The sequence below is a fragment of the Lutra lutra genome, chromosome 3 (genome assembly GCF_902655055.1).
Source record: "Lutra lutra chromosome 3, mLutLut1.2, whole genome shotgun sequence".
In the NCBI taxonomy this organism is placed as follows: Eukaryota; Metazoa; Chordata; class Mammalia; order Carnivora; family Mustelidae; genus Lutra; species Lutra lutra.
The window spans coordinates 190,918,225-190,945,203 of record NC_062280.1 but is presented as its reverse complement, the minus strand read 5'-3'; the positions used below and the strand labels follow the sequence as shown (position 1 = coordinate 190,945,203).

The window sequence follows — 26,979 nt, the reverse complement described above, 5'->3', positions numbered from 1 at the left end:
AGAGGGCTGTAGTTTTAAGGGATGTCATTGGTAATCCAAAGGGAAATAATGTTGGTATTAACTAAACTGTTGGAAATAAGAATGAAAAGGAGGCCCAAGCAGGACAGGGGAAAGCCGTAGACGACTCTGAGATCTTTATGCAGGGGTTGACAAGGTACTAGTCCATGGACAAAAATGGGGAAGTTTGGAGGAAACAAGGTTGAAGGTGACTTTAGCAGGTTAAAATTTGAAGTTCCATTGAAATAGTTAAGTGTATACCTGTTATACCCAGGAAAGGGGTTTAGGTTCAAAACATGAAAATCACAGCCAAAGAAAGACTCAAAGATAAGACAAAAAGAAGAATAAAGACAGAAAATGGGTGAAAAGCTTCTTACTCATGTTTTAAAATCTTCTAAAAACAATGCTATTAGAGATGTAACGCACAGACTACACAATTTGCCCTTTGGCAGTTGTACAATTCAGTAGTTTCTAGCGTAGTCAGAGTTGCATAATAGTCAGTCTTAGAACATTTTTACCACCTCAAAATGAAACATTGTCTTTGACCTTCCCCCTCTCTTTACCCTTGTACCCCTTATACTCCCATCCTCAAAAAACCATGCACCTTCCCGTCCCTGTGAAGCTGTTTGCTTTGAACTTGTACATGTGTGCAGTCACATAACATGTGGTCATTAGTGGTTGGTTTCTTTCATTAGCACAGCGACTCCAAAGTGCCTCCACATTGTGGCCCATGTCAGCCCTTCCTTCCTTTCTAGGGTTGAACAGTATTCCGTGACGGAGCTACACCATGTTTTGTTTATGTTTTCATCCACTGATGAACACTTGGATCATTTCTACCTTCTGACCATCATAATTAAGCTACTTACAATAATAATGTCGTAAACATTCATGGAACAGGTGTCCATGAAGATATCTGAGTTCATTTCTCTTGGGTAAAAACCTAGGGGTAGAATTGCTGGGTCCTTCAGTAAAGCTTTGTTCAGTCATTTGAGCACCTGCCACACTATTTTCCAAAGTGGTTGCACCATTTTCCCAACCCTCCAGCAGTGTGTGAGGCATGGGGGTATCAGGGGGATAAGGGGATACAGAGGATTCCAATTTCTGCACCTCCTTGTCGAAGCTCATTATCTGACATTTTGCTTATAGACTTCTTCCTGGATGGGAAATGGTACCCCACTGAGGTTTATGATTTGCATTTCCTGGATGACTAATGACACGGAGCATCTTTCAATGTGCATATTGGCCACTTGTATGTCTTCCTGAGAGGAATGTCTGTTTGGATCCTCTGCCTACTTGCGAATGTTTTCAGTGCAAATTTTCACTGCTTATATCTGCAGTCCTTGTCCCTGTTTGCTGGGGGGGGGGCTGTCCACATCCCTGTTGTCACATAAAAACCTTCCCATTCTAGGTTAAAAGTGTTTATCTTTGATCTTTTAGGAGTTCATTGTCTGACCAAGCTCCCTCTTTTTCCTCCCCCCCCCCATTTTAGGAAGATTGTAATGGCATATTCAGAATTAATGTAAGTGTGTCCAAGAACTTAAATTTAAAACTAAGACCTGGAGAGAAAAAGCCTGGATTTTGGGTGCCCCGTGTTTGGTAAGCATAACTAAAAAGGATCCTAAAGAATATTATATTTGTCAGTATAAGGTTTTGAATCAATACAATATGGCATGAAAAGGAATTTTGCTAGAGGTGCCAAGATGATATTAGGGAATACAAGGCAAAGCACTGAATTACCACAAGATGCAAAAATACAGTAAATGAGCAAGGAAGTGGCACACTGAGTCCTGTGTTGCTTCAAGAAACTAATGGATTATCATCCCAGCATTTTTCTAATACTTTGAAGTACGTATCTCGATTCATATGGCATTAGAAATTAGTGAGGCTTAAAAGACAAAGATTTTCTATGAAATTAAAACTAAACTTGTCCTGCGTTTATATCTTTAAGGGAGAATCTGATAACCTTGTAACAGTTGTAGAGAAGCCCAGATCATAAAGCTATTTCAATTTCAAAACCCATTTTCATTGAAGTATTTCCATTATGGTAACACTGGAAAGGAGTAATCAGGAACATGATTATATCTCACTTTCTCTTTAAAATTCATTTTTCTTGAAAATGAGTTTTCAAAGCATTTACATCAAAGCTGGAAATGCCCAGAACCTTCTTTCTCATCCAGTTTACTAATGACCATGAATGAAATCTCTCAGTAGACTTCGTTGATGAACCGAGTGTCCTATTAACTTCATTTGTCCTTTTAAGTAGTCATCTGTTTTCTTTTTATTTCATTGTACCTTTTAGAATAACAAGTGAACCATAGCCACGACTCTTTTTGTCACAATTGATGTGTTCTACTAAAGGTCAAAACTCTCTCAAAGAAATTGCATTTCACCCAGTTGTACCCTTAGGACTCACTGTTACCAGCTTTGGCATTTCTCTAATGTAAAATTCACTTTTATAAACAGTTCAGTACAATTTATACTGGGTTTTCATTTTTTTTAAATACCGAAGAATTATGAAAAAAAAAAAAAAAGATGAATTTGGATGTGTGGCTTGACTTGGAGAGGGAAGTACATAGCACATGGCTATATATCCTTATCCCAGTGCTTACTAGAAAAACCATATAATTTACATTAAAATAAAATATTAAAGAAGCATAAAGAGTTTATTTATTGTAAGGTGAAAATGTCTTATTACACCATAAATAATTTATTCATATCAAGACATCAAATGAGATCTTTTTTTTTCCTACTGTTTTGGAATTTTAGCAAAAGCCTCAAAGCTGAGTTCATTAAGAGATAAAGTTCTATTACATTCTGAAGAGAGCAACATGCTGATCCCAGCAGCACTGACTAAAAGACTGTCCTCTACCAGCTCCTATAAACTAAAACACTATGCTAAAAGACAGAGTCATGGAAGTGAATGAATTCAGTAGACAGCGCTGTGGCTTCTCTCCCTTCAGTGTGGGAGGAGGTCAGGAACACTTGTCTCTCCAGCCAATGGAGGTCCTCCATGGGGACTGGGTCATGTCAGAGATGGGGAAAGTGAGGGGAGGTGCTGGTCTAGGCAAGCTGCCCTTCACCAAATGAAAGGGCAGGGTTATCAGGAGTTCCTGGAGGCCCCGAGGCATCACGGCCAAGGGCCACCTGATCTGCACCATCTTGATGGAGCTCTGCTGCAAAGGGCTATGTGTTCCTATCAGAGGGGTTGTGGATAGGTTTCCAGGAATGAGAACTGAGGAATTACCCGAAGATGACCTTCAGCAAGAACGAAAAAATGCGGCACCCTTATACAGGAGAATGTTTCAAAATATAGTGTATTAATAGAAAATTTAGGTATAGTAGAGCCAACTGATCAAGAGACCATTACCACTGAAGGGCTAGTTTGTTATTCATAGTTCCCAAGAGGATGGGCCATTGGGCAGGGGGAAGTCACATAAGGAAGCACCAGGGTTAGTCATGGGCCACAGGGGAACCATGGACCGGAGGCTTTATTATGGTTTCCCTGAGTTAGAATGGGTGAGTCAGGGCAAGCAGGCTTAGGATTGGCTCGATGAGGCACTTCAGTGGGCTCTGGGGCACGGGGGCTGTCCCCAGTGGTCTGGTGCCTGGTGGTTAGGGCAGGTGAATGGCGGGCTCGAGTGTGGAAGCCTGATAAAGGAGGTAGTTGGGTCTGCGGACTTTGGATTGGTTGGTCTGAATTTGAAAAGCAAACCCTAAAAACAACTCCTCCCAAGGAGGTGGGAGGGTGAGGAAGAGGCTGGAGGGCAAGGCAGGGTGATTCAGGCATTTTATTGAGTCATCCAGAGCAAAGTGTGTCCATCATAGGCATGTAGAAGAGATGTTGTGTTAAAGTATCAAGTTTACAGAAGGTAGGAACATGGCAGACAATACACTTCATGAGATGAACAGCTACTGGGACCAGAGCAGCTGTGGCTGGCGTCTGCCCATGTAAAATACATGCACTTGAACTCCATTTCTAAGTCATCACACCTCCATCTTGTAAGAATCAGATGGGGGACTTGAGGGGAGGAGGGAAGAGAGAGGCCAGAGCTCTCCTTCCCTCCTCAAGCCGCAGATCAGGGGGAGCGGTTAAGGAAGGAGTTCTTATACAGGTACGAGATCAAAGGTTTGATGTAGAACAGAGTGGGCTTTCTAGAATGAGACTCATCTTCTATAACTAAAAGTGACCGAAAGCTTTGGGATCTCCACAATGTCAGGAAGGGAGCTAGAACCCTCTGGAAGGCAGTGTTGGGAGAAAAGTAAACCTGTTCCCAACTGTACCCTCCAGTATTCAGCCTGTTCCATAAAACCAGCTACCTATGATTTTAAGGATTCGAATGAACTGACATGCATTGTTTCATATAAGTTATTACTAGGGGTTTCCTGTTGGACGGCATTTTAAAAGCATAAGCCGATAGACGGGGCATCCCTTGAATACCATTACAGTAGGGCTGGCCCATCTGTTCCTTGGGTTAGTTTTAGGGAAATAAAAATCTTCTGTCAAACGAATGTCAACCATAACCACGCTAATTTTCACATTTTCCTTCTTTAGTAAGCTCATCAAGAGTTATCAGCCAAAATGTTATAATTTTATATTGACAAATTTATGATTAAAAAAATAACTTCTATCTGGGGAATTAGCATTGGGGAATTCTTTGATAATTATAATTAAGAAGGGCATAAATATGCACTACCTAATTCAGGAGACAGTTGGGCTTCTCTATTCTGTGTTCAGATGAATACATTCATTTTATTCTGAATTACTCAGACTTGATGAGATAAAAATTACCTTGGTAAAAAGTATAAAATATATATATATATATATATATATATATATATATATATATATATAATAAATACTGTGTGCTTTGTTTTAAGCAGAGGTTTAGGACATAGGAAAATGAACCACATCAGAGCAATATCAAAAATAAGTACTCAGTTGTTGTTTTTTTGAAGATTTTATTTATTTATTTATTTGACAGAATGAGAGAGCACAAGCAGAGGGAGGGGCAGAGGGAGAGGGAGAAACAGACTCCCCACCGAGCAGGGACCCCGATATTGGGACTCCATCCCAGGACCCTGGAATCATGACCTGAGCCAAAGGCAGATGCTTAACCATCTGAGCCACCCAGGCGCCCCAGTCCTCAGTTTCAGTAAATGTATTTATTGAGTGCTAACTGATCTCCAGACAGTATTCTGTCACTGGAGACAAGCTGTGGCCTCCAACCCCAGGAGCTTGAAGTGTTGTGGAGAACAGAAATTAATATTACAAATAATGTAATGCAGTATGTTAAAGGCTTTGATGCTACGGAAGTAAGCCACTGAGCTCACTGGAAGCTTACCTCGAGTTTACCCCTCGGTAACTTTGTCATACCACGATACCTTCTAGGCAGAAGAAGATCAGATTTATGTAGAGGCTACAGCTCAAACAATTTGAGTATGTTCCTTAAGGAAAGACTATAAATCTACCTTACTTTTGTTTTTGTTTTTAAGATTTATCCCTTCATTTAAGAGAGAGAACGTGCGTGAGGAGGGGGAGAGGCAGAGGGAGAAGGAGACAAGCAGACTCCCCAAGCGGAGCCCGACGGGCTCAGTCTCATGACCCATGAGACCGTAATGGAAGCTGAGATTAAGAGTAGGACACTAAACTGACTGAGCCATCCCGACACCCCTTCCTTACTTTTAAAACAGAAACATGATACTTCTAGGGTCTTGGAAGGGCCATTTTGGACGATGTCATCCCCCGCATTTTTCCACCCAAGGTCACAGGTTGAGCTCATCTCCTCCCAAGGACCCAGTTCTTCCCAGAGCAGGAGCACTCCTCCTTATCACAACCTTGGGGCCTTGGAGCACTTTTTACTGGGACGAAGAAGATTAACGGAATTGTGAGCTTAGAACCCATGTCTTAGTTTTCTGAATTGGATAGACAAGATTATAATATTTTTAAAATAAACCAGAAAAGATTATATTTAAACAGGCTTCCAAATCAAGGAAGGACAACAGGAAAACGGACAACAATGGATTGTGTTTGGGATTTACTGAAGTTCTCTGTAGTTATAGGTAAAGTTTTAAACTTTCCAATTTTAGTAACATGAACAAAGCATACACGAACATCTTAGATGATTAAAATGGATACTTATGCTTTTAATATGATGTATTCTTCCAACTATGTAAGTCTATGAGCCTCCATTTTCTTTTTCTTGGTTTAGCCTAAAAGTGTATTTTTTAACATATTCTAACTTCTAAAAGACGTGGAACATGAAGGTACTTAGGGTTGCTGCAAATTCAGCTAAAAAAGCACTTTCACATAAAGAAAATGGATGGGTAAGAAAGTTCAACATCAGATCTGAGAGCTGGCTTGCTTGGCTTAAAAAAAAAAGTCCTTATTCAAGAAAACTGTGGCATCTGCAGAATCCTTACGGCTTCTCTCTGCTGTAAAATGTATTAAACTTAATTGAAACCCCCAAAGGAAAGGAGTTTGGAAAATCCAAGAGAATATGCTTGTACTTTCATACTTAAAAAATATAAATCAGAATTCCAAAATAGGAATTTCTGAGTGGGGCTTTTGCACTATATGCAAAACATTTCTACCAATCAGCCATAAACCTTTAGGAGCAAGGCAGTTTAGCTGTATGGTTTTATTTATTTAGTGTTTTAAAATATTTTTTTAAAAACACTTAGAAATGTACAATGCATGATTGTTTCTATGATTTTAAAAATATATATAAAAGGTGATAGAAAATATTAACCCAGGTTTTCCCTAGAGTGTTGCCTTTTATGAAGGTTAAATTTTGATAAGTGAACTAGCAGGAAAAAGAAATGATCAAACTATAATTTGGCTAGACTTCTGTAGGCTTACTCTTCTTAGTAGTGCCAGGCCCAGTTCTCCACCAAATTCAGGAAATACAGTGGTAGTTATGATTTTCTGGTGCGTAGCTGTCTAGATCTTGTAATTATTTGCAGTAGTCTGATAAGGGGGAAAAAGGAAAACACTGAAATCTTTCTACTGACGACAAGAATGTTAGCCAAGACCCAAAGTGACTAAGGGAGATGTAGTATATAGAAAAGATCACTTTTGTTCATGGGAAGAAAAAAATAAAATGTCAGAAAAACAAAAAATGAACCATACCCCTCTCTAAAAAAAGTAATAGTGGAGACAGAGTGTTTTAGAAATCAGGAATCAACTGTGTATGTAGATAGCATACTGCAGTGCTGGGGTCTACAAGAAGTCTCTGTTGAGAACACCAGAGGTAATGGGAGAAAAATCCCACTGGGAGAGAATGTTCTGGAAACATCTAGGCTACAAGCAAACACCTCTTTCCACTCAGTGACCTCTAATGTGTCAGTACTTTACAGTGTGATATTCCCATGATGTCAAGAATTAAGGAAAGTGGCCAGATTCTATTCTTTTTGCACTTTCTGTATTAATATCAGGAATTATAATTTATACCTTTAGAACAGTTTACATTTATAAAACTATTACAAAATTCACACCCAGGGCACTTGGGTGGCTTAGTCAGTTGAGTCTCAGATTCTTGGTTCCAGCTCAGGTCTTGATCTCATCAGGGTCATGAGATGGAGCCCCATGTCAGGCCCCACGCTCAGTGAGAAGTCTGCTTGAGACCCTCACTCCCTGTCTTCCTTTGCCCACCCCCACCCCAAGTCTCTATCTCTTTCTCTCTCTCTCTAAAATAAATAAATAAATCTTTAAAAAAAAATTCACACCCAGACTCCAGGGCCCCTTTGTGAGAACCTCCTACGCAGTTTATAGCTAGAAAGTGTGTTTCCAGCTTTTGGTATAATCAGGACTAGCCAGAAACGTCACAGAATGTCTAGAGCTCAAAGTTGAGTTATGTTGCCTTTTGTTGTCGCCCCCTAAGAATGCCCCATTACTACCTAATAATTCATTACATTTTAAGAAATTATGAGACATTCATGCATTTTTATGATGGAGCAAATGAATGCAGTGGAACCCACCTTCCAAATGGTAAACATATCCCCTCCCACCCCCCCCCCAACCCAGGACAAGGACCGGAAAGAGCTACAGGATATTTGCCCTAGGGTGCTTCTCCTCTGAAGTTCACAGCACATTCCTTTCTGACTTGCAGGGCAAATCCTCGGAATTTTAATTTCGACAATGTGGGAAATGCTATGCTGGCGTTGTTTGAAGTGCTCTCCCTGAAAGGCTGGGTGGAAGTGAGGGATGTTATTATTCATCGTGTGGGGCCGGTAAGCAAGCACATGGACTCCTTTGAATGCCCAACAGCTGTTTTCCTCTGCTTTGATGAATAACCGTATTTTTCATTTATACAGATGCATGGGATCTATATTCATGTTTTTGTATTCCTGGGCTGCATGATTGGACTGACCCTTTTTGTTGGAGTAGTTATTGCTAATTTCAATGAAAACAAGGTAAGCATCCTTGGTCTGAATACTGCCACGTTTATTCTGTTCTTGCTTGGAGCTCTCTTTTTCTCCCCGCGGTGTCAAGTCGCATTCACCCGTGGTGTGACTGATGTAAATAATCTCTATAACTATTTTACAAGCTACCTCATCGCTGCCCTTCAGGCATGTTATTGAAGAGCGCGGATCTCTGCTAAATTTCCCCTTTTGGTAATGGCTTCATTAATTCGCGGCCAACTGAAAGGCACATCTCCTATTGTTCAAACGGAAGGAGGTGCCATGAGTTAGGAAAATACAAGGCTGAACTCAGGCACGTGCGGATTGCAGGTGATATTACTTTCACACGATGTAAATTGGATGCTTCTTTGTAACTCCAGAGGTGAACTCAGCGTTTTTTTGTTTTGTTTTGTTTTGTTTTGTTGTTTTTTAAAGATTTTATTTATTTATTTGTCAGAGAGAGAGAGGGAGAGAGAGCAAGCACAGGCAGACAGAATGGCAGGCAGAGGCAGAGGGAGAAGCAGGCTCCCGGATGAGTAAGGAGCCCGATGCGGGACTCGATCCCAGGACGCTGGGATCATGACCTGAGCCGAAGACAGCTGCTTAACCAACTGAGCCACCCAGGCGTCCCTGAACTCAGCGTTTTGATGGGGTTGGGCGTGCAGTAGAAAATGTTCCATCCTAATTCACTGAATAAAAAGAAGATTTTCTAATTCAACAGAAAAACTTTACGTACTTTATGAACTCGGGAAGCATGCTGAGATCATAACAGCTCTAACGATCAGTACAAGAGCTCCCAAATGGGAAAACACCGAGCATAGTTTCCTGCCAAAAAGTGAGTTTGGGGGAGAGAGTTCGATGCCGTTCTTCTGGGCATGGCTGACATGCCCTCTGTTACGTAAGGGCCAGTCTTCTGAGTCCTAATAATGGAGGTGCACACAGATTTTGAGCACTTACTCCGCACTCGGGTTTACATACACTGCTTTCAATTCTCATGACTCTGAAATGCACAGTGGAAGAGAAAACAGCTTACAGAGGTGGCATAACTTGCCTGGGGCTTTTAAGGCGTAGAAAACCCGGCGCCAGAATTCAGAAGTGGTGCTGACTCTGCAGAGTCAGACAGTCTTTCAGTTCAAGAGGGTAAAAATGGGAGCGCCTGGGTGGCTCAGTTGGTTAGGTAACTGCCTTTGGCTCAGGTCATGATCCTGGAGTCCCGGGATTGAGTCCCGTATCGGACTTCCTGCTCGGCGGGGAGTCTGTTTCTCCCTCTGATCTCTCCCCTTTCATGCCCATTTTCTCTCTCTCAAATAAATAAGTAAAATCTTTAAAAAGAAAAAAAAAAAAAAAGAGGGTTAAAATGGTGACCATTGCTCTGCAGTGAGTGAAAGCAGGATGTGCTTGCAGCCCCGTGCTGCTCCTGGGATTCGGGCCGGGACCGAACCACACACAGACACATCGGAGCCGGTGGGCGAGGGCAGCTGCCCCTGGGACTGTATCATTCGTGGCCCCCGGGCCCCACATGCCGGGCCCCACATGCCTGGTTCCAGCTACTCAGTCAATTACCGCCTTTGACGTGCGCTAACAAGGACGTCATTACCTCTTGTCTTTCAAAGGGTGGGACTCAAAAATCCCCACTTTGGGCCCTAACACTACTTCTGCCCACAGAAACATGGGATTTTAGAGTAAGAAAGAAGGATAGAGAGTGATCATATTGCCCAGCCCCCTCTTTTACTGGAACACATTCATAAATGAGTGTCTTTAAGCCCTACAGTGTGTTCAATTTCATACCATGCAAAAGGAGGAAGGTAGGTCTCTTTAGAGCCTTGTGCTGGAGCAGACGTGGGGATTCCCGACTGAGAGCAGAAGCCAGTCAGTCCATTAACAGAGAGCTTGGGCTCGGCTCGCCCAGAACACCATGCTAGCCCCTTGGAGCCGACATCTGGTTTCCGGAGAATCAGGTTCTGATTTCAGGAGAGTCAAACCAGCGACATAAATGCAGCAACATAAGATGTTCAACCCCTAGAGACAAATGTATAATCAATCGCAGCCCTTGAACTTAGAGGATTGGCTGAGGTAAGCAGAGTATCAGGAGGCTGACTCCCAGCACTGGCTGTTTTTCTGCTCTGAGGAAAGAAAGAAGCATCTCGGCTTGGGTAAGGGGAACATGGCCACAAGCTCAAGTGGGTGCTTAGAGAAAGAAGAAAAATAGAAGAACTCATGTTAACAGATGTAACAAACTTGGTTATTTAATTGGACATCCAAATTTCTGAGTTATATCAACTATTCAGAAGAGATTTTTCTTTTCCTGTAAGCTTTTCTGAGGGAAGCATGTGAGCTGCTATATAAGAGCATTTATTCCTTAACCATTCAGTCATTCAGCAGATTTCTTTGAGCATCTACTGGTGCCAGACATGCTCTTGAGCCTAGGGCCACAAGGAGCTAAACACACAAACTACACACTAAACACATCAAGATTTCTGCCCTCGTTGAGCTCCCATTCTAATGGTCATACCCAAAAGTATGTAAGCAGATTTCCAAATATATAGACACTGGGGAAATATAAAGATATGAGAAATAAGGCAAGGTTTGGGGGCGATGTTTTCACAACTCAGAATTACACAAAATTATATCTTCCTTAGAAAATGGAACCCTGTCTGAAAAGTTCGAAGTAGGGGTGCCTGGGTGGCTCAGTGGGTTAAAGCCTCTGCCTTCGGCTCAGGTCATGATCCCAGGGTCCTGGGATCGAGCCCTGCATCAGGCTCCCTGCTCAATGGGGAGCCTGCTTCGCCCCCTCTCTCTCTGCCTGCCTCTCTGCCTACTTCTGATCTCTGTCAAATAAATAAATAAAATCTAAAAAAATTAAAAAAAAATAAAAATAAAAACTTCAAAGTCTGTATTAGTAACATATGCATTTTTAATTTCTCCATTATAAAAGTTTGATTAATAAACTTAATTTCACAATGATAAGCTTTCAGAGGTTTTCAGATATTAATGATCAGATGATACCACCACGCTTATTATTTCTTTTGGATCATTTCAGAATTCAACTTTCTAAAATAATTTGTTTTGTATAATAAAGGAATAATATGAATGTGTATTGCACCCAGAGAACCCAGAGTATTTGTTTGCTGTTAGTGAGAAAAATGGTTTACAATACTAATATCAGAAAAATTAATTTAAAGCAAATATCAGGGGCACCTGGGTGGCTCAGTCCTTAAGCATCTGCCTTGGGCTTGGGTCATTATCCCAGAGTCCTGGGATCCAGCCCTGTGTCGGGCTCCCTGCTCTGCAGGAAGCCTGCTTCTCCCTCTCCTTCTGCTGCTCCCTTGCTTGTGTTCCCTCTCTCGTTGTGTCTCTGTCACATAAATAAATAAAATCTTTTTAAATAAATAAATATAAACAAATAAAACAAATATCATTATTAGGATTAAACAGTGTAATTAAATAATTGCAAAAGAAACTAATCACTAGCAAAGTATAGAACTCCTGAACCATTGGGGCGCCTGGGTGGCTCAGTGGGTTAAGCCGCTGCCTTCGGCTCAGGTCATGATCTCAGGGTCCTGGGATCGAGTCCCACATCGGGCTCTCTGCTCAGCGGGGAGCCTGCTTCCCTCTCTCTCTCTCTGCCTGCCTCTCTACTTGTGATCTCTCTCTGTCAAATAAATAAATAAAATCTTTAAAAAAAAAAAAAAAGAACTCCTGAACCATAAAATATATGAAGCAAAAACACACCAAGTTATTTTAAAAAGCTAGCAAGTCCAAAGTCATAGTGAAAGATAATAACATATTTCTCTAAGAAATTCATAGACTGAAAAAAAATTATGAGATTTGATACAATAAAAACATTTGATCTATTGGACATAAAAAGAACCTTAACCCCAATAATTTTCAAGTATAAAAGTGTACCTCTACGAGGTCATAAATTACTAGTGGCCAAAAACTTGATAATATACAGAATGCATGATCTATAATAATAAAAAAAGATAACAAAATTCCCTCATAAGTTGAAGATGTTAAGACAACATTCTAAATAATTTATGAGTCACTGAGGAACTCAGAATAGAAAAACACAAGACATTTAGATAAAAATCATAGATGAAAGCTCACAGGTAAATCAGTAATTAGAGGGAATTTATACAAATCATAGATGAAAGCTCACAAGATACCGATAAATCAGTAATTAGAGGGAATTTATGACTATATGTGTACATTCAAAAAATCAAAGATTAAATAGTAATATGTCAAATATCCAAATCAATAAATTATAATAACAACAAAGTAAAATGGAAGAAAGTAATAAAGATAAGGAAAAAAATAATAATACAGAAAACAAAGATACTATAAAAGATTCAAGAATGACAAAAACAGATTCTTTAAAAAAATTAAATTGATAAAGCTCTCTCAAAGTCGAGCATGAACAAAAAAAGTGGAAAAGGAACATAAACAAGCTATAGTGAGTCAAACAGGGTAGGTAATGATAGAGAGACAGAAAGTTAAGCTTACAGAATAAAACCGAAAGCCCCAGGACAGATGGGTATATATAAAACAGAAGTAGCACAATAAATCCATGAAGATGAGACCATCAATAAATGACCCTGGGGTCACTGAGGGTCTAGATAGAAGAAACTAAACAGAGATCTCTTCCTCACAGCAACCTAGAAAGGAATTCCAGGAGAGTGAAAGACCTAGTTATGAAAAACCATTTTTCAACCATGTAGAATTTATGTTGACCCTGCAGGTAGCCCAGTTGTGGATTTCTTGACTTTCACTACAAAGTGGAATCCATAAAGAAAGAAATTTATAGATTAGATTACATTAAAATGAAGTTTCTGAGAGATAAGAGACATGATAAGCAATTTTTTTTTAAAGCAAGCTAAGACTAAGAGGAAATACTTGCAACTCATATAACTGACAAAGGATTAATATCTAGAATATATCAAGAATTTCTACAAAACATCTAAAAGTAAATATCCAAATACAAAAATGAGCAAAGAATATGAACAGGCAATTCACATAGGAAGATACAGGAATCACTCCCCCATTTGCACATATAAAAAATGTTTCATCTCACTGGTATTAAAACTAAATTAGATACATTTTCCACCCATCATGGCCAAATTTAAATGTCTGATCATGTCAAGTATTGGCAAGAATATTTGGACATGAACACCTGGAGATTGCTAGCAGCAAATTTTCTTGGTTACTCCTCTTTGGACAGCAACTTCACAATATCTGACAAACAAAAAGTTGCATAAATTCCTAACCCCAGCAATTCCTCTCCTAGAGATTTGCTATCAAGGAAGTCTCATAGATGTTTGCCATGAGATAGTACATGTGGGCTTACTGCAACATTTTCATAATACATAAACCTAAATTCTGATATGTTTGTACAGTGGGATACTCTGAGCAGTTAAAGCAATTAGGTCTAGTTTCTAGTTGTGCTGAACTATGCAAAACATAGTGTTCAGTGAAGATAAAAACCAGCTGCATAAATAAGCACAGATTGGATACCATTTATATAAATTTTTAAAATTCAAAACAAATATGTTCTTATGTACTGATAGATACACAAAGAGCAAAAGTCTGAAAACATGGTGAGGAGGACACACCCTTGAAGGATAGTAATTAGCTCCAAAGAAAGAAAGGAAGAATTGGGTGGGGGGAGTGAGCTCTTTTCCCCCCAGTTCTTCCTTTATAATATAATATAATGTCATGCAATATATATATATATGTATATATATGCATACTCTAATATACACACATACACATAATAAAGAATATTTGATCTCATTTAGCCATTAATCAGAGCATTAATTCTTCCAGATTCAAATTCTGTGACTTCATACCACTTGAAAATAGTTTTGTGATTATATATATCAAAATAATTAAAAAAAAAAAAAGATCCACTCCCCTTAACAAGAAATAGCAGACTGACAAGTTACAATTTTGCCGCAGCGTTTCTCACAATGGAACGAAAGGAAACTAACCACTATTGGAGTGGGTATCCCTTTTTGAAAATTTGATTGTGTAGAGAACCTTCTTTAGATTTTCCCAAACCTGAATATTATCCATGTTCAAAGATGCCAGTTGAAGGCCATCCTTTTGGGGACTCCTCTCAAGACCAAATTTGAGAATTCTGACCATGCCTTCTGAGCCGTCAGGGTATTTGAAGAATATCTTTATTTCACACCCCCAAATTAGTCCTGTTGGTATCACCACCCCATTTGCAATGTCCTTGGTGTGGAGTAGACGACATAAGGCCTTTTTCTGCTTTCCTTTGTTTATTAAGGGGACAGCTCTGCTGACTGTAGATCAGAGAAGATGGGAAGATCTGAAGAGCCGACTGAAGATAGCACAGCCTCTTCATCTCCCACCTCGCCCGGGTATCAAAGATGCTCTGATTTTATTCATGTTGGGCACCAGTGTTCATGATTCCCCAGGAGTCTAAGATTTCAATTAAAATAATAATCGTGAGGCCACTAGGTGGTTGTGCATAAGTTAATACAGAAACAGGCTCCAAACTACAGATCTCTCCATAGGCTATTAAAATCAACCACCCAAAGGCTGTGCTTCAGTGCTCTCAGGATAAGCCCTAATGAAAAAATGAATTTTTAAATAAAATATATTTGTGCTTGCCTTTTAAACATATGAGTGAAATGTATTAAACTGACAGAAATTGAATGATGCGGTTCTCCTTCCAATACAGACGGCGTCATGCACCGTCGTTTTAAATATTCAGAACCAGCCCTTCCTGCAAAACACCACACAATAAGATTGAACTATAGGAGGAAAAAAAAAAAGTAATGAGTTTTAAAAATGAGCATTAAAGGAAATGAAAGACAAGAAAGTAAATGTAACCTGGGTCTGAAACGCCCTTGCCTCAACCTCTCTTTTGCAGATAATGATGGATTTAGAGCTAAGATGTACGACATAACCCAGCATCCGTTCTTTAAGAGGACAATTGCCCTGCTTGTCCTGGCCCAGTCGGTGCTGTTGTCCGTCAAGGTACTTTTCTTTCACGCTGAAACTCTGAGAAGGACTGGCTTGTTGGGTGCATCCAAGCATATCGCAAGGGGCCATATCCATCCGTAGTTTACATTTCTTGGTGGGAAAAAATGAAAATTCACAGTCATGTTCTAATGAGAGAAAGAGGGGAGAGTCTTGATGGGTCTGATGGCTGCAGACAAAGACCGGTGCGCTGTTTCTCTTACAGTGGGACGTGGAGGACCCCGTGACCGTCCCTTTAGCAACCATGTCTGTTGTGTTCACCTTCATCTTCGTTCTGGAGGTACGGTAATGAGCCAGCGGGCTCAGGGGGCGGCAGTGGGTATCGCAAAGTAGAGCAGTGTCCTCCTTGACAGCACCCACGGTCAGCTCTGTGTTCCATTGTTTTTGAAGTCTTTTTTTGGGAGAGGGTGGCACGCTCGTAGGATATTTTCCTTCTGGGGCTGTGGTGCTTCCCTTGAACAAAGATTTCACATTCTATTCCAGATTTGTCTAACAGCAGAAATTGCTAACTTCTGTTGATTGCTGTACCTGCAGGTTGACCTGTCTGGTTATAGGAGTTCAAACATCTGTACTGAACTGCACAAACCACTGTAATTCAGGGACTCAGATCACAATGTGGTGGACAAGGGGGCTGGCCTGGACAGGATTATTTTAATATATGATCTGTGTCATATCGCTTTCTAGCACAATCTTCTTTGAAATACAAGCAGATTCTTATTTCACCCTGTGCTTGTTGATGTTTCCCAAAATCTATGGTCTTTTACTCGAGGAAGAAAAACGTCCTGCTATCAGAACTAGTCATAAAACAAGGAGAGAAGAGCCTGGAGAATATAGATTTGTAACCTACCCAGCTTTAAAATTTAGATAGATAGATCTACTTCTTTATCTCCGTATCTGCATCTATCTATGTATGTATCTATCTCTTGGTAATAAATTCTTGTCTTTGGTTCCTCCACCTTTTTAAAAAAGTGCCTCAAGTTCACACATGTAAACATTTACTGAACACTCAGCCTCTATATTCTGTCTTCCTTATCTTCCCCAGGTTACGATGAAGATCATAGCAATGTCACCTGCCGGCTTCTGGCAAAGCAGACGAAACCGATACGACCTGCTGGTGACATCGCTTGGCGTGGTCTGGGTGGTACTTCACTTTGCCCTCCTGGTATGCGTGTAATTCATTTTTATTTTAGTTGATAACTTGGGTTCAGGTAACCCTGTTTCCAGTCTCATCTCAGTCCACATCAGCCTACCCTCAGGTGTCAGATTCACCTTCCTACATCCACCCTTGACCGTGACCGGCCCTTGGCCAAGCTTGTGCACACAACCCCCCACGCTCTTCACACAGACAAAGTATGGCCTCTCAGAGTCCTAGAGTGTGTGAATCAGAAGAACCTTAAAGACCTCTGGTTTAACTCTCATTTTCCCAAAAGAAAACAGAGAGAGAGAGAGAGAACAGTGGAAACAGAGATTATGAGACCTGCCTAAATTCATATATGAGCCGGTATCAGAAGGCTCCAACCCAGTTTTCTGAGCCAAAGTGTAGCATCTATACCACTGTGTTCTACTCACTATTTCACAGTGGGATTCTCAGGTACTTTTGCTGCCACATTTCCTACTGACATCCAGTTGCCGTCCCGCTAAAGCGTGTCATTCCCAGGGTCTATACCTGAGTTCTCACTAGTTTGCCTAAAATGCCTCCACCTTCCATGTAGTCTGAGCTCCTGCTCAAAATCTATATCCATGGAGGTGCTTGACTGAGATCTAAGACTGTGTTGTCCAATAAGAACAAAATGTGGCCACAGATAAAATTTCAAATTTTCTAGGAGCCACATTAAAAAAATAAAAAGGAAACTGATGATATGAACTTAATGAGGCACGTTAACCTGCCATATCCAAAATATTATCATTTTAACATGGCAGCAATATAAAAATCATTATTACATCATTTGTTTGGTATTAAATCTTTGCGTGTGTATTTCACATTCATAGCACATCTTCATTGAGACCCACCGCATTTCAAGTGTTCAGTAACCACATGTGGCTGGTGCCGTACTGGACAGCAGAGCTCCAGAAGCCCCTTCTCTGGGCTCCACCATTTTCCAGCCTTGATAGGGTTATTTGTCTTCAGTGACCCTTCGTTCCCTGCTCTGAACTTGGGGATACAACTTCATAATTTATCCATTCCGTATGAGTACTATAGAGATCAAGCACATGAAGTTCTTCTAACTGTAAAGAGTATACAAACCCATAACACATTATTACAAGTACCTTCTTTTTTGTTAGTCTTCTCTGACCCCAGACAAAAGTAATATTATCAGATTTCCCTGCTCTCTTCTATCCATTCTTCGATCCTCTCCAATGTTAGAATCACGCCACAAACAAGCCATCACACACAGTACCCATTTACATATTACAGAGGACATGCTTTCGTATGAAATTGCTCTGTTCAGGCAGGTAGGTATTGAGTGTCCTTCTTAAAACAACAATCACCTTCAACATCAAGGACTGTGCCAAGCCTCCATGGGTTTTCAGTCACCCTGATTCATTTCCCCCAATGACAAATGGTTTGCAGCAGTAAAGATGGGCAGTCACCATGCTGGGAATGGAGAAGAAGGCAATGAACAAAGAAAGACATCTTCTGCCCTTGTGGGCATCACAGCTTGGGAAGTTGGTGATTTGTTTTATTTTAAAGTTTTAAGCCAGAATATTTAGTCACGATCCCAGAGGCTGGGGGGACTTTGGGACAACTGTAGGTAGGCATTCATGGGAATACTCCCAAGTCAGTAAGAGTTACAACCATAGTGAGGCAGATGGAGGAGAGACACACATTCCTGGGATGACACAAAGCAGTGGGAGGTGGCTTTGTCAGAGAGATCCTGAAAGTGTCCTTGTGGAAGTGATGGCAGGGTTTAGTCTGTAGGACGAGGGTCATGCCAGCAGCTGTCCATATGATGGAATGCTATGGTAGGGAAATCGTGCCTGGAGTAGAAGGAGCAAGGGGAACATGGCGCAAGATCTGGATGGCACCTCTCGGGAGCAGGCCAAGGATGAGGGTCATCCTCCCAGAAGCCATTGGGTGTCATCACTTCCAGAATGCAAAGTGGGAAGCCATCTATAACAGATTTGGAACTAATGTGGAAAGGGGCATCAAGGTCCATGTTTTTATCTTTCCCTAGACAAATGGATTCAAAAGCTACTTGGTCCAAGCAGAAGAGTAGAACAGGCTTCCTAATTCTGGATATCCCAGAGAGGACATCTTACACCGAAAAGACCAACTTGCCTGTTCTCCCTGAATGCTTTTGTTTTCCTCCAAGAACGTCCAGTTCTGGAAGGATGCTCATCCTCCACTCTCTTTTGCTGTCTATTGTGAAGGAAGATGCAGTCCTTGTTCCCATCCAAAGTTATTTTTGTGCAGACATACTCATTTCCTTCTCCTCCAAGATATCACTGGACCCCCTTCCCAGGGGCCCATATGGGACTGTTGTCACTTGACTAGGCAAGGCTCCTCAAGAAAAATCATGCCTTGGCATGAGTTTAATGCCACAGTTGTTATTGCGGTTCTAGCTGATGGGATCTTTGTTTCCGAGATGAAGCTTTCTTAGTCATAAAGCACACCCAGTCATCTCTTGCTGCTGATCACACACTTGAAGAATGAGCGGAACGTGTTTCTGGACAGGGTAGACATCTCTGAAATCAGCTTACAGGAATGTGGCCAGCTGGTCTTCAGAGTCTTGAGGGACCTTCAGAGAGGAAAAAGCTGACCTCTCGCCATCTTTTCCAACACCACACCTCCCCCTTTGCCAGGATTCCTGCACTTCCGGTCTCACTTGGCTTCCTCATGTTGCATTGTTACCCTGTTTTTCTTGCTCCTCAAAGGAGCTGGTCATGATTTTATGTAAGATAAGCTTCAAAATACAGAATTCAGCTGAGCAAAACAAGGAGCGAAGTTTCATTTAAGATTTGATTTTATAGCTAATATTTATTCATGAGTTTTGGCAGTGACCTTTTCAGCACCTTTTAAAGATAAATTTCTTATAAGAATTTTCACATTTTATTAAGCTAATTACTCAGTAGACTTCACAGAAGACTTAAAATGAAAACAAGATCTTTTGCACACATTACGAGCGGCTCTTTTCGGTTTAAATTTCAGAACGCGTATACCTACATGATGGGTGCCTGTGTGATTGTCTTCCGGTTTTTCTCTATCTGTGGAAAGCATGTGAGTACGTTGTAAAGGATACTATCAAAGGTTCCGTATGCACAGAAAAAAGGAGCGAAGCCTAATTGACTTCAGCTGTCCTTTTGGGTCTTAAGGGTTGAAGTTAACTTGGGATTCTGGTCATCCCAAGTCCAAATGAGCAAATATCAAATTTTTAAATGAATCAGTAGTTTAGTTATCTTGTGATATGTTTCCTGACATTTATGCTATTTATTTATTCTTCATATTTACTAGATGAACTCATTCATTAACTGAAGATAACATATTGGGCATGAAAACAAAAACCAATGGTCTTAATACCTCTATTTTATTGTTTTTATTTGTAACAAAGTTACTTTACTGCAAAGAAAAATAGTCTTTAATGAAGCTTCATGGTTCTATGATCCTAGACTTCTTTATATTCTTTTTCTTGCTCATGCATACACTCGGCATCTAATTTTCATTTTTTAAAGTTGCTTCCTTTTTCATTTCTGAAATTTTTTCATATACATTCCATAAATGCCCATATTCGGTACATTCAGTGTTTGATGCCATTTAGCATTTTGTTATTGTTTAGGCTTTTTTCTGTGAACATATGTTTGTGGAAGAATCCTGAGGCAACTCAGGGGGAGAGGCCAAAAATGGACAGCCCTCCTCACAGAGACTTCAGCAGCAAGAGAAGCGAAAACGGAAAGCTAGGAATTTTAGGGGAAGAGCTTTTATGAATTTGGCTGAAAAGGCTGAACAGTTTGAAATACAAGTTGAATTTCTCTCTAGTGTTTTTTTTTTGAATAATAATAAGATTTAATACCCTTTAATAAGAATTAATTCAAAGCAGTTGTCAAATGAGGGTCACTCTTTTTTTTTTTAAGATTTTATTTATTTATTTGACAGACAGAGATCACAAGTAGGCAGAGAGGCAGGCAGAGAGAGAGGAGGAAGCAGGCTCCCCGCTGAGCAGAGAGCCCGATGCGGGGCTGGATCCCAGGACCCTGGGATCATGCCCTGAGCCGAAGGCAGCGGCTTAACCCACTGAGCCACCCGGGCGCCCCATGAGGGTCACTCTTGTGCCAAAGCTGCGTACCTGTCATTCACGTACCAGTTTCGCCCCATTAAGTGAATTAAATATTCGTTTTCTCCTCCCCACCTGCACCTCCATACAGGTGACGCTGAAGATGCTGCTCCTGACAGTGGTCGTCAGCATGTATAAGAGCTTCTTCATCATCGTAGGGATGTTCTTACTGCTCTTGTGTTACGCTTTTGCTGGAGTCGTCTTATTCGGCACCGTGAAATACGGAGAGAACATTAACAGGCGGGTGTTTATTTTTCTTTTTAGTCATTTATCAAGCAAACTTTTTTAGTCATGAAGTCATGACTAACAATCCGAATGGCTTTTGTCTATTAAAGACGAAAGGGAAGGGGAAGCGATCAGTTGGAAATGAAAACGAAATAAAATGGTCACATGTTAAATGACATTTTTCTAATTAAAAACAGCCCACATATTGACTTTAGAAGTCTTATTGCCATAATATGCCCATAATGTAACACGAATCCATAATTCCACACCTACTGCCATGGAGGAATAACCACTTCGAATATCCTGGTGAATTTCTATCCATCTACTGCCAAAAAACAATATATTCTTTTTTGAATTACACTTTAAGATGACTCTGGGTTTTCCTTTTTTTTTCTTTTTTTTTTCTTTTTCTTTTTTTTTTTTTAAAGCACCACATGGGAAGTCATAATTCCCAAAATGGTTACAATGTAGGAAAAGCATTTTTCGAAGATTATCTTAAATTTTGTGGAAGCGCCGCACAGATTTTTTTAAAAAAAGTAATTATACATCAAATTAAATGCCAGTGTGTCTTGTTGCAGAGATTACTTATTTGATCCACAGCAGCTTCAGTTTTTATAGCAAACTCTACGTGAAAGAAAGAATCACTTTCACTTGTCAAAGCTGGCACCCTCAGTCATTCAAGATGCCTGGCCAGAACTGGTGTCGCCTGCGGGGTTGGGTTTTGGGACAAGCTATCCTTGAGGGCAAGAGTGAGTAACAAACACATTATGAGGGTACAGCCTTTACACATGGTAACTTAGCAGCCAAATTTGCTCCACAATCTACCTGTTTTAGTGGTGATGCCTTACGACTTCGTGACAAACTCTATTACCCATTTTCTGGTTTTTCTTCCTTAATTAGGCATGCCAACTTTTCTTCAGCGGGAAAAGCCATCACGGTACTCTTCCGAATTGTCACAGGCGAAGACTGGAATAAGATTATGCATGACTGTATGGTAAACGTCTCTTCACCCCCAACAGTGCCTCAGCTTAGAACCAAATGAAACCCTTTGCTATGCGACATTGGCAAGCGTCACCCTCGGTAGCATCAAGACTTTGTGTACAAAACACATAGCCTGGCCGTTTAGTTCATTCAAGTGCATTGTTTTCCATTATAGTGTCTGGCCAGAGGCAGGAAGAATATCCAGGGAAGCCAGCTTGAGCTATCAGAGTTCATTTGGCAAATGCACGTTCTGTGGGCATTGTTCCCTCCCTCCCACCTTTAACATTTTGGCCGTCAAGGACAACCAGGGGAGTTCCGCTTCTTTAACTGAATTTACTCAACAGATGTTCACCAAGCACCTGGTTTATACTGAGCCATGCGCTCGGTGCTAGTTCTCCCGTGATTCCAGGGAGAGCTTAAGGAGATCCCAGCCAGGGTCACACCCTCCCTTTGGTTCCTCTCTCCTCCTCGCTGTCCCTCCTGTCTCCCATACAACTTCGGCTCCATCAGGCCCCACGCTGGCTGCGGGGATGTGTTCCTGCAGCACGCCGTGTTTCTCCCTTGTAGCGTGTATCCCAGCTGTAGTGAGTTACCGGCTTGATTATTTCATGTTTCCTCTCTCACAACCTCGAGAGCAAAAACTGTTCAAAAGAAATTTCTGCAGTGCAGATGGCAATCAGCTCTGTCCCACTCAGTAGCCCTCTGTGGGTTCTGAGCACTTGAAATGTGACCAGTGCGCGCCCGAGCAACTGAACTCTAAATTTTATCTAAGGCTATTGGATGTTCATTAATATACATTTACATTTTGATAGCCACACTCAGTCCGTGGCTCCCTAGAGCTCCAGACTGTCAGCAACATGAAGGAGGGACAGAGTCTGTGTCTCGCTTAGACGTGTCTGTCTCCAGCCCTGGGTAGAAATCTAGCACACAGTAGGAGCTTAAGAACTCTGCCTGAATGAAGGGGGACAGAATTTACCGAATCAGATATAATATAAGGCAGAATTAAATAAGTTCTAAATAAAGAACAAGCAGAGTACTGAGGGGATGTAGTGTCTCCAGCGGAAAGAAACCAGGTCTTTCAGGGGTGTTGCCTTTTTATTGGGCCACTAAGGACATGAAGACTTTTGATAACCTGAGCCTTGCACTCCTCTGTCATGTCCCAGAAAGGTGCTCCAGGTATGAGGATTCCTGGTTTCTTCTCACACAATTTGAATGTGAGTCTGTTTCGTGTAACAAATCTTCATAAATCTTGACCCATTCATTAGGTCAGAGACGTTTTTTAAATGCATTTTTATTTGACTTTCTGTAGTTCCCATCACAGTGACTATTTACCATTCAGGACTAGAGGAGGTGGCAGAAAGAAGGTCTCTTGGAAGAATCAGGTTCATTTTCGTTGCGCTTCTAAAATGGCAATGAACTTGGGATTCTCCGAGACTGGAAGTGGAGAATAAATGAAATACTCTTTTTGATTTTTGGCGCAGATGATGTACTCGATGTATGTAGCTTCTGAGAGACTAACTTTGAAATTAATGATATTTTCTGTGCGGAGGAATCGTTCCCTCACAACAGCGGGCGCACAGAAATCTGTATTCTTCACGCTCACCCCATCCCCCTTCTTGTCCCCCTTGGCCGTGTAGGTCCAGCCTCCCTTTTGCACTCCAGATGAATTCACATACTGGGCAACAGACTGTGGAAATTATGCCGGGGCGCTTATGTATTTCTGTTCATTTTATGTCATCATTGCCTACATCATGCTAAATCTGCTTGTAGGTAAGTGATGTTCGTTGAATGTGTTTTAATATCTTTAAGCTCAGGTACTTAGATAATTATGTACAATTTGCAAGTAATTATCCCAGATTGCTTGGGGTGGGTGTTTCACGGCATTAATTATAAATTGTTGCCTCTCAATCCAGACGCTGAAAAGACCTTTGAAAGGCATGTAAATGACAGTTGATTGCCATTTCAAGAGTTGTCCTATTAATTATGATCATTAATTTCAAAAGAGCTCTTCTCACACGTTGAGTGGAACAAATCTCAGGGAGGGCTACCTTTATGGCCTCGAAAGATCACAGTTATATTTTTTGAAAGATACACGGTGTTCCCCAGGTGTGGGGCCACCCAGAACCCAACCTGACCTTTAAAAACTACCCTGGAACCATCAACTAAGAGTGAAAGCCAACTGGCATGGCTATCGCTACACACAGAATGTCTGTTTATGCTCATGACCCTCATGTTTTGGAAAGGCAGGAGCCGGATAAATAGCTTAGTCCAAGTGTAAAATATGCCAACTTGGAAAACAAACTAAAAACACTTTAAAAATTTGGCTTATAATGTAGGTGATAAAATCCATTATTTATAATAGATGTTTTACTCTTTCTAAAAAATGACAGATTAGCATAATTATCTAACTTCTTCACTTTTTTTTTCTTTTCTTAGCCATCATTGTGGAGAATTTCTCCTTGTTTTATTCCACAGAGGAGGATCAGCTTCTAAGTTATAACGATCTTCGCCACTTTCAAATCATATGGAATATGGTGGATGATAAACGAGAGGTAGGAAAGGGGGCTGCTGCTTTGTGCCCAACCCAGAGAGACTCATTGAGAGAGCATGAAGACCACAGACCACAGACCCTCAACTATTTAACTGGTCTTTTTGTCACCAGTGGACATCTATTGAATTTGGAATGGCCATTGGCGAATTGTAGAAAGCCGCCATTGACCGTTCAGCAGAATATGCTGGGAGGGGAGAGGGGCAGAATGGTCCCCTTCATGTCCAACCACGGGTGTCCTTTTCTTTGGACATTCAGAAAGTCACCAAGGAAAGGAAACCAAGGAAGCTCTGAAGAAACCAGCCCTGGGCTGGGAGCAGGAGAAGGGGTGAAGTTCAAATCACCAGAGCAATGGGGTAACACTGAGGCAGAGCCAGCCACCGAGAGCAGTTTTGATTAGAATTGCAATGGGGTTATTGAGTGGTTTCTGAAAGTTATTGGTTTTAATTATTTGGGACTTATTATTTGAATTCTTGAATCATAAAGCTTACCCAGGATTTCCTAGAATTAGCTAAAGCAGCAGCATCTTCTCCCGTTGTGCCTTCTCTTCCTCCTCCTTCATCTCAGCAAACACTCGGGTACTGGGTATATAGCAATGAGCACAATGGAAAGGCCCCATGCTCACAGAGCTTCTGTTCTAATCATAAGTGAAACAATAATTATAATTATTATTATCTCAAGAAGCTATAAGTATTTTGCAAAAAGTACCAGAGTAGAGATGGGTTAGCCTTGGGGACAGGCCACTTTAGTGGGGTGGCCGTGTCGGTCTGGCTGGGGAGGTACTGTTAGACCCAACCTCTGAAAACTAAGGAAAGTTCTGCTGTGGGAAAATCGGGGGGTGGGGGGGACTCCTAATATTGCTGCAGGAAGAGTTCACAGAAGGCATGAAGACCACAGACCAGAGGAGGCTGGGGAAAGGGGCATGCCGAGCTAGGCCTGCATGGTAATGCCTGGCTTTCCCCTCCCTCACTGTCACCCTTTCCCTGACGCCCCCCACTACCCCAGGCACCAGGCTCAGGGGGCTTTCTCTGAGACAGTGGCCTGCCTGTGTGGCCATCTGGCCTCGCTGTCCCATCTCCCCTCGATCCCCCTGCAGCTCCAAGATGGCTGCCTGCCGGAACCCGACTTCCTTGGACATATGCGTCAATAAGAGCCCCACTGGTCACAGGTTAAGGTGTCAGTAACTGAGGATTTGATGGGTCGCCCCTGCCCCTGCCTCTTGCCAAGGGCCTGAGTTCACAGACACCAGACACTAGGTGGGGTTGCCTGTAAGGGAGCAACACGTGTTCGATTTTCAGAACCTAGAGCTGCTCTGACCTGGTTCTCTTGTCCGTCATTGTTCGAATAATGGAGAAGACCTGAACAGGAGCGATCATTCCCCAGAAGAACCACTTAGAATCAATGTTTGGAAGTTTGTGGCATCCATGCGAATTGGAGGGGAGGATCGTGGACACAGGAATGTTCTGCTTTTCTGTGATAATGCATTACCAACCCACTCAGCATGTGTTTTAGAGAAACAAATGAGCTGGGGCTGAGTCAGTGAAATGGCCAGGAGAAGAGGAGCCTGACAAAGGAAGGGCTGAGGCCAGGGAGGCAGAGGGTCTGCTCTGTACCCTCATAGGCTCCCAGTGCTACCAGCTTCCGAGATCCCACAGAACCGGAGAAACACCAGCAGAAGATCCAAGTGCTCCCCCTTCCCACCCATCCCCTCACCCAGCCTCCATGGAGGCCAACAACTTCCTTGCTGCCCCTCTTTTGAGAAAAATAGATGGTGTTCTGGGTAGGTTTTTTTGTTTTGGGGTTTTTTTTGTTTGTTTGTTTTTTGTTTTTTTTCTGTGAAAACTGAATCCCAAGAGAGTCATTATGGCCTGAAGATGATTTACCCAGTCACTGTGATCTGCCCACCAGGGTGTGATTCCGACTTTCCGGGTCAAGTTCCTGCTGAGGCTGCTGCGGGGAAGGTTGGAAGTGGATCTGGACAAAGACAAGCTCCTATTTAAGCACATGTGCTACGAAATGGAGAGGCTGCATAACGGTGGTGACGTCACTTTCCATGACGTCCTCAGGTATGAGGGGGTCTTCCCAACCGCGTGTCACAGAGCCCACCCAAGCCCAGAACCTGAAGCTGTGGCCGTTCAAGGTCTTGTGAAACACAGCCAACAAGGAGGCTCACAAGCCAAGATGGCACATCTCTGAGGGGAAAAGGCAAGGCCACACAGCTCAGGCTCCAAGGGGCCTTTAAGGACCCTGTCTGAGTGAGTGTCTCACACAGGAGCGGGGAGAAGCAGTGGCCTGATGTCCCCAGAAGTGCCCCTTACTGACTAGGGAGCTCCTGACAGGGAGAGGTAGGGAGAGAGATGGGGGCCTCGGGGAACATGGCTGCCCTTCGTTTTGTGAGGAAGGAGCTGTTCGGAGAGTTGTGTGACTTGCTTGGTCACGCAGCCTCCGTGGTCAAGCTGGGGCTAGGGTGCAGATCTTCTCACTCGTGGGGCCGCTCATGATGGTTGACCCCGCTTGGATGGGCAACCACATTTTCCATTCCAGGAATAC

The 26,979-nt window shown here is 41.8% G+C and overlaps 1 protein-coding gene across 1 annotated transcript in view; it reads left to right on the top strand.

The window, feature by feature from the left end:
• Positions 1 to 26,979, top strand: part of NALCN (sodium leak channel, non-selective) — a 310,211-nt gene that overhangs the window by 274,449 nt on the left and 8,783 nt on the right. The window contains exons 28-40 of the mRNA XM_047720335.1: positions 1,487 to 1,593; positions 8,106 to 8,226; positions 8,311 to 8,409; positions 14,687 to 14,780; positions 15,296 to 15,402; positions 15,611 to 15,685; positions 16,448 to 16,567; positions 19,556 to 19,624; positions 20,767 to 20,915; positions 21,801 to 21,894; positions 23,519 to 23,651; positions 24,318 to 24,433; positions 26,338 to 26,495. Of these exons, the coding sequence (XP_047576291.1) occupies positions 1,487 to 1,593; positions 8,106 to 8,226; positions 8,311 to 8,409; positions 14,687 to 14,780; positions 15,296 to 15,402; positions 15,611 to 15,685; positions 16,448 to 16,567; positions 19,556 to 19,624; positions 20,767 to 20,915; positions 21,801 to 21,894; positions 23,519 to 23,651; positions 24,318 to 24,433; positions 26,338 to 26,495 (1,442 nt within the window). The remainder of the gene's footprint in view (positions 1 to 1,486; positions 1,594 to 8,105; positions 8,227 to 8,310; positions 8,410 to 14,686; positions 14,781 to 15,295; positions 15,403 to 15,610; positions 15,686 to 16,447; positions 16,568 to 19,555; positions 19,625 to 20,766; positions 20,916 to 21,800; positions 21,895 to 23,518; positions 23,652 to 24,317; positions 24,434 to 26,337; positions 26,496 to 26,979) is intronic.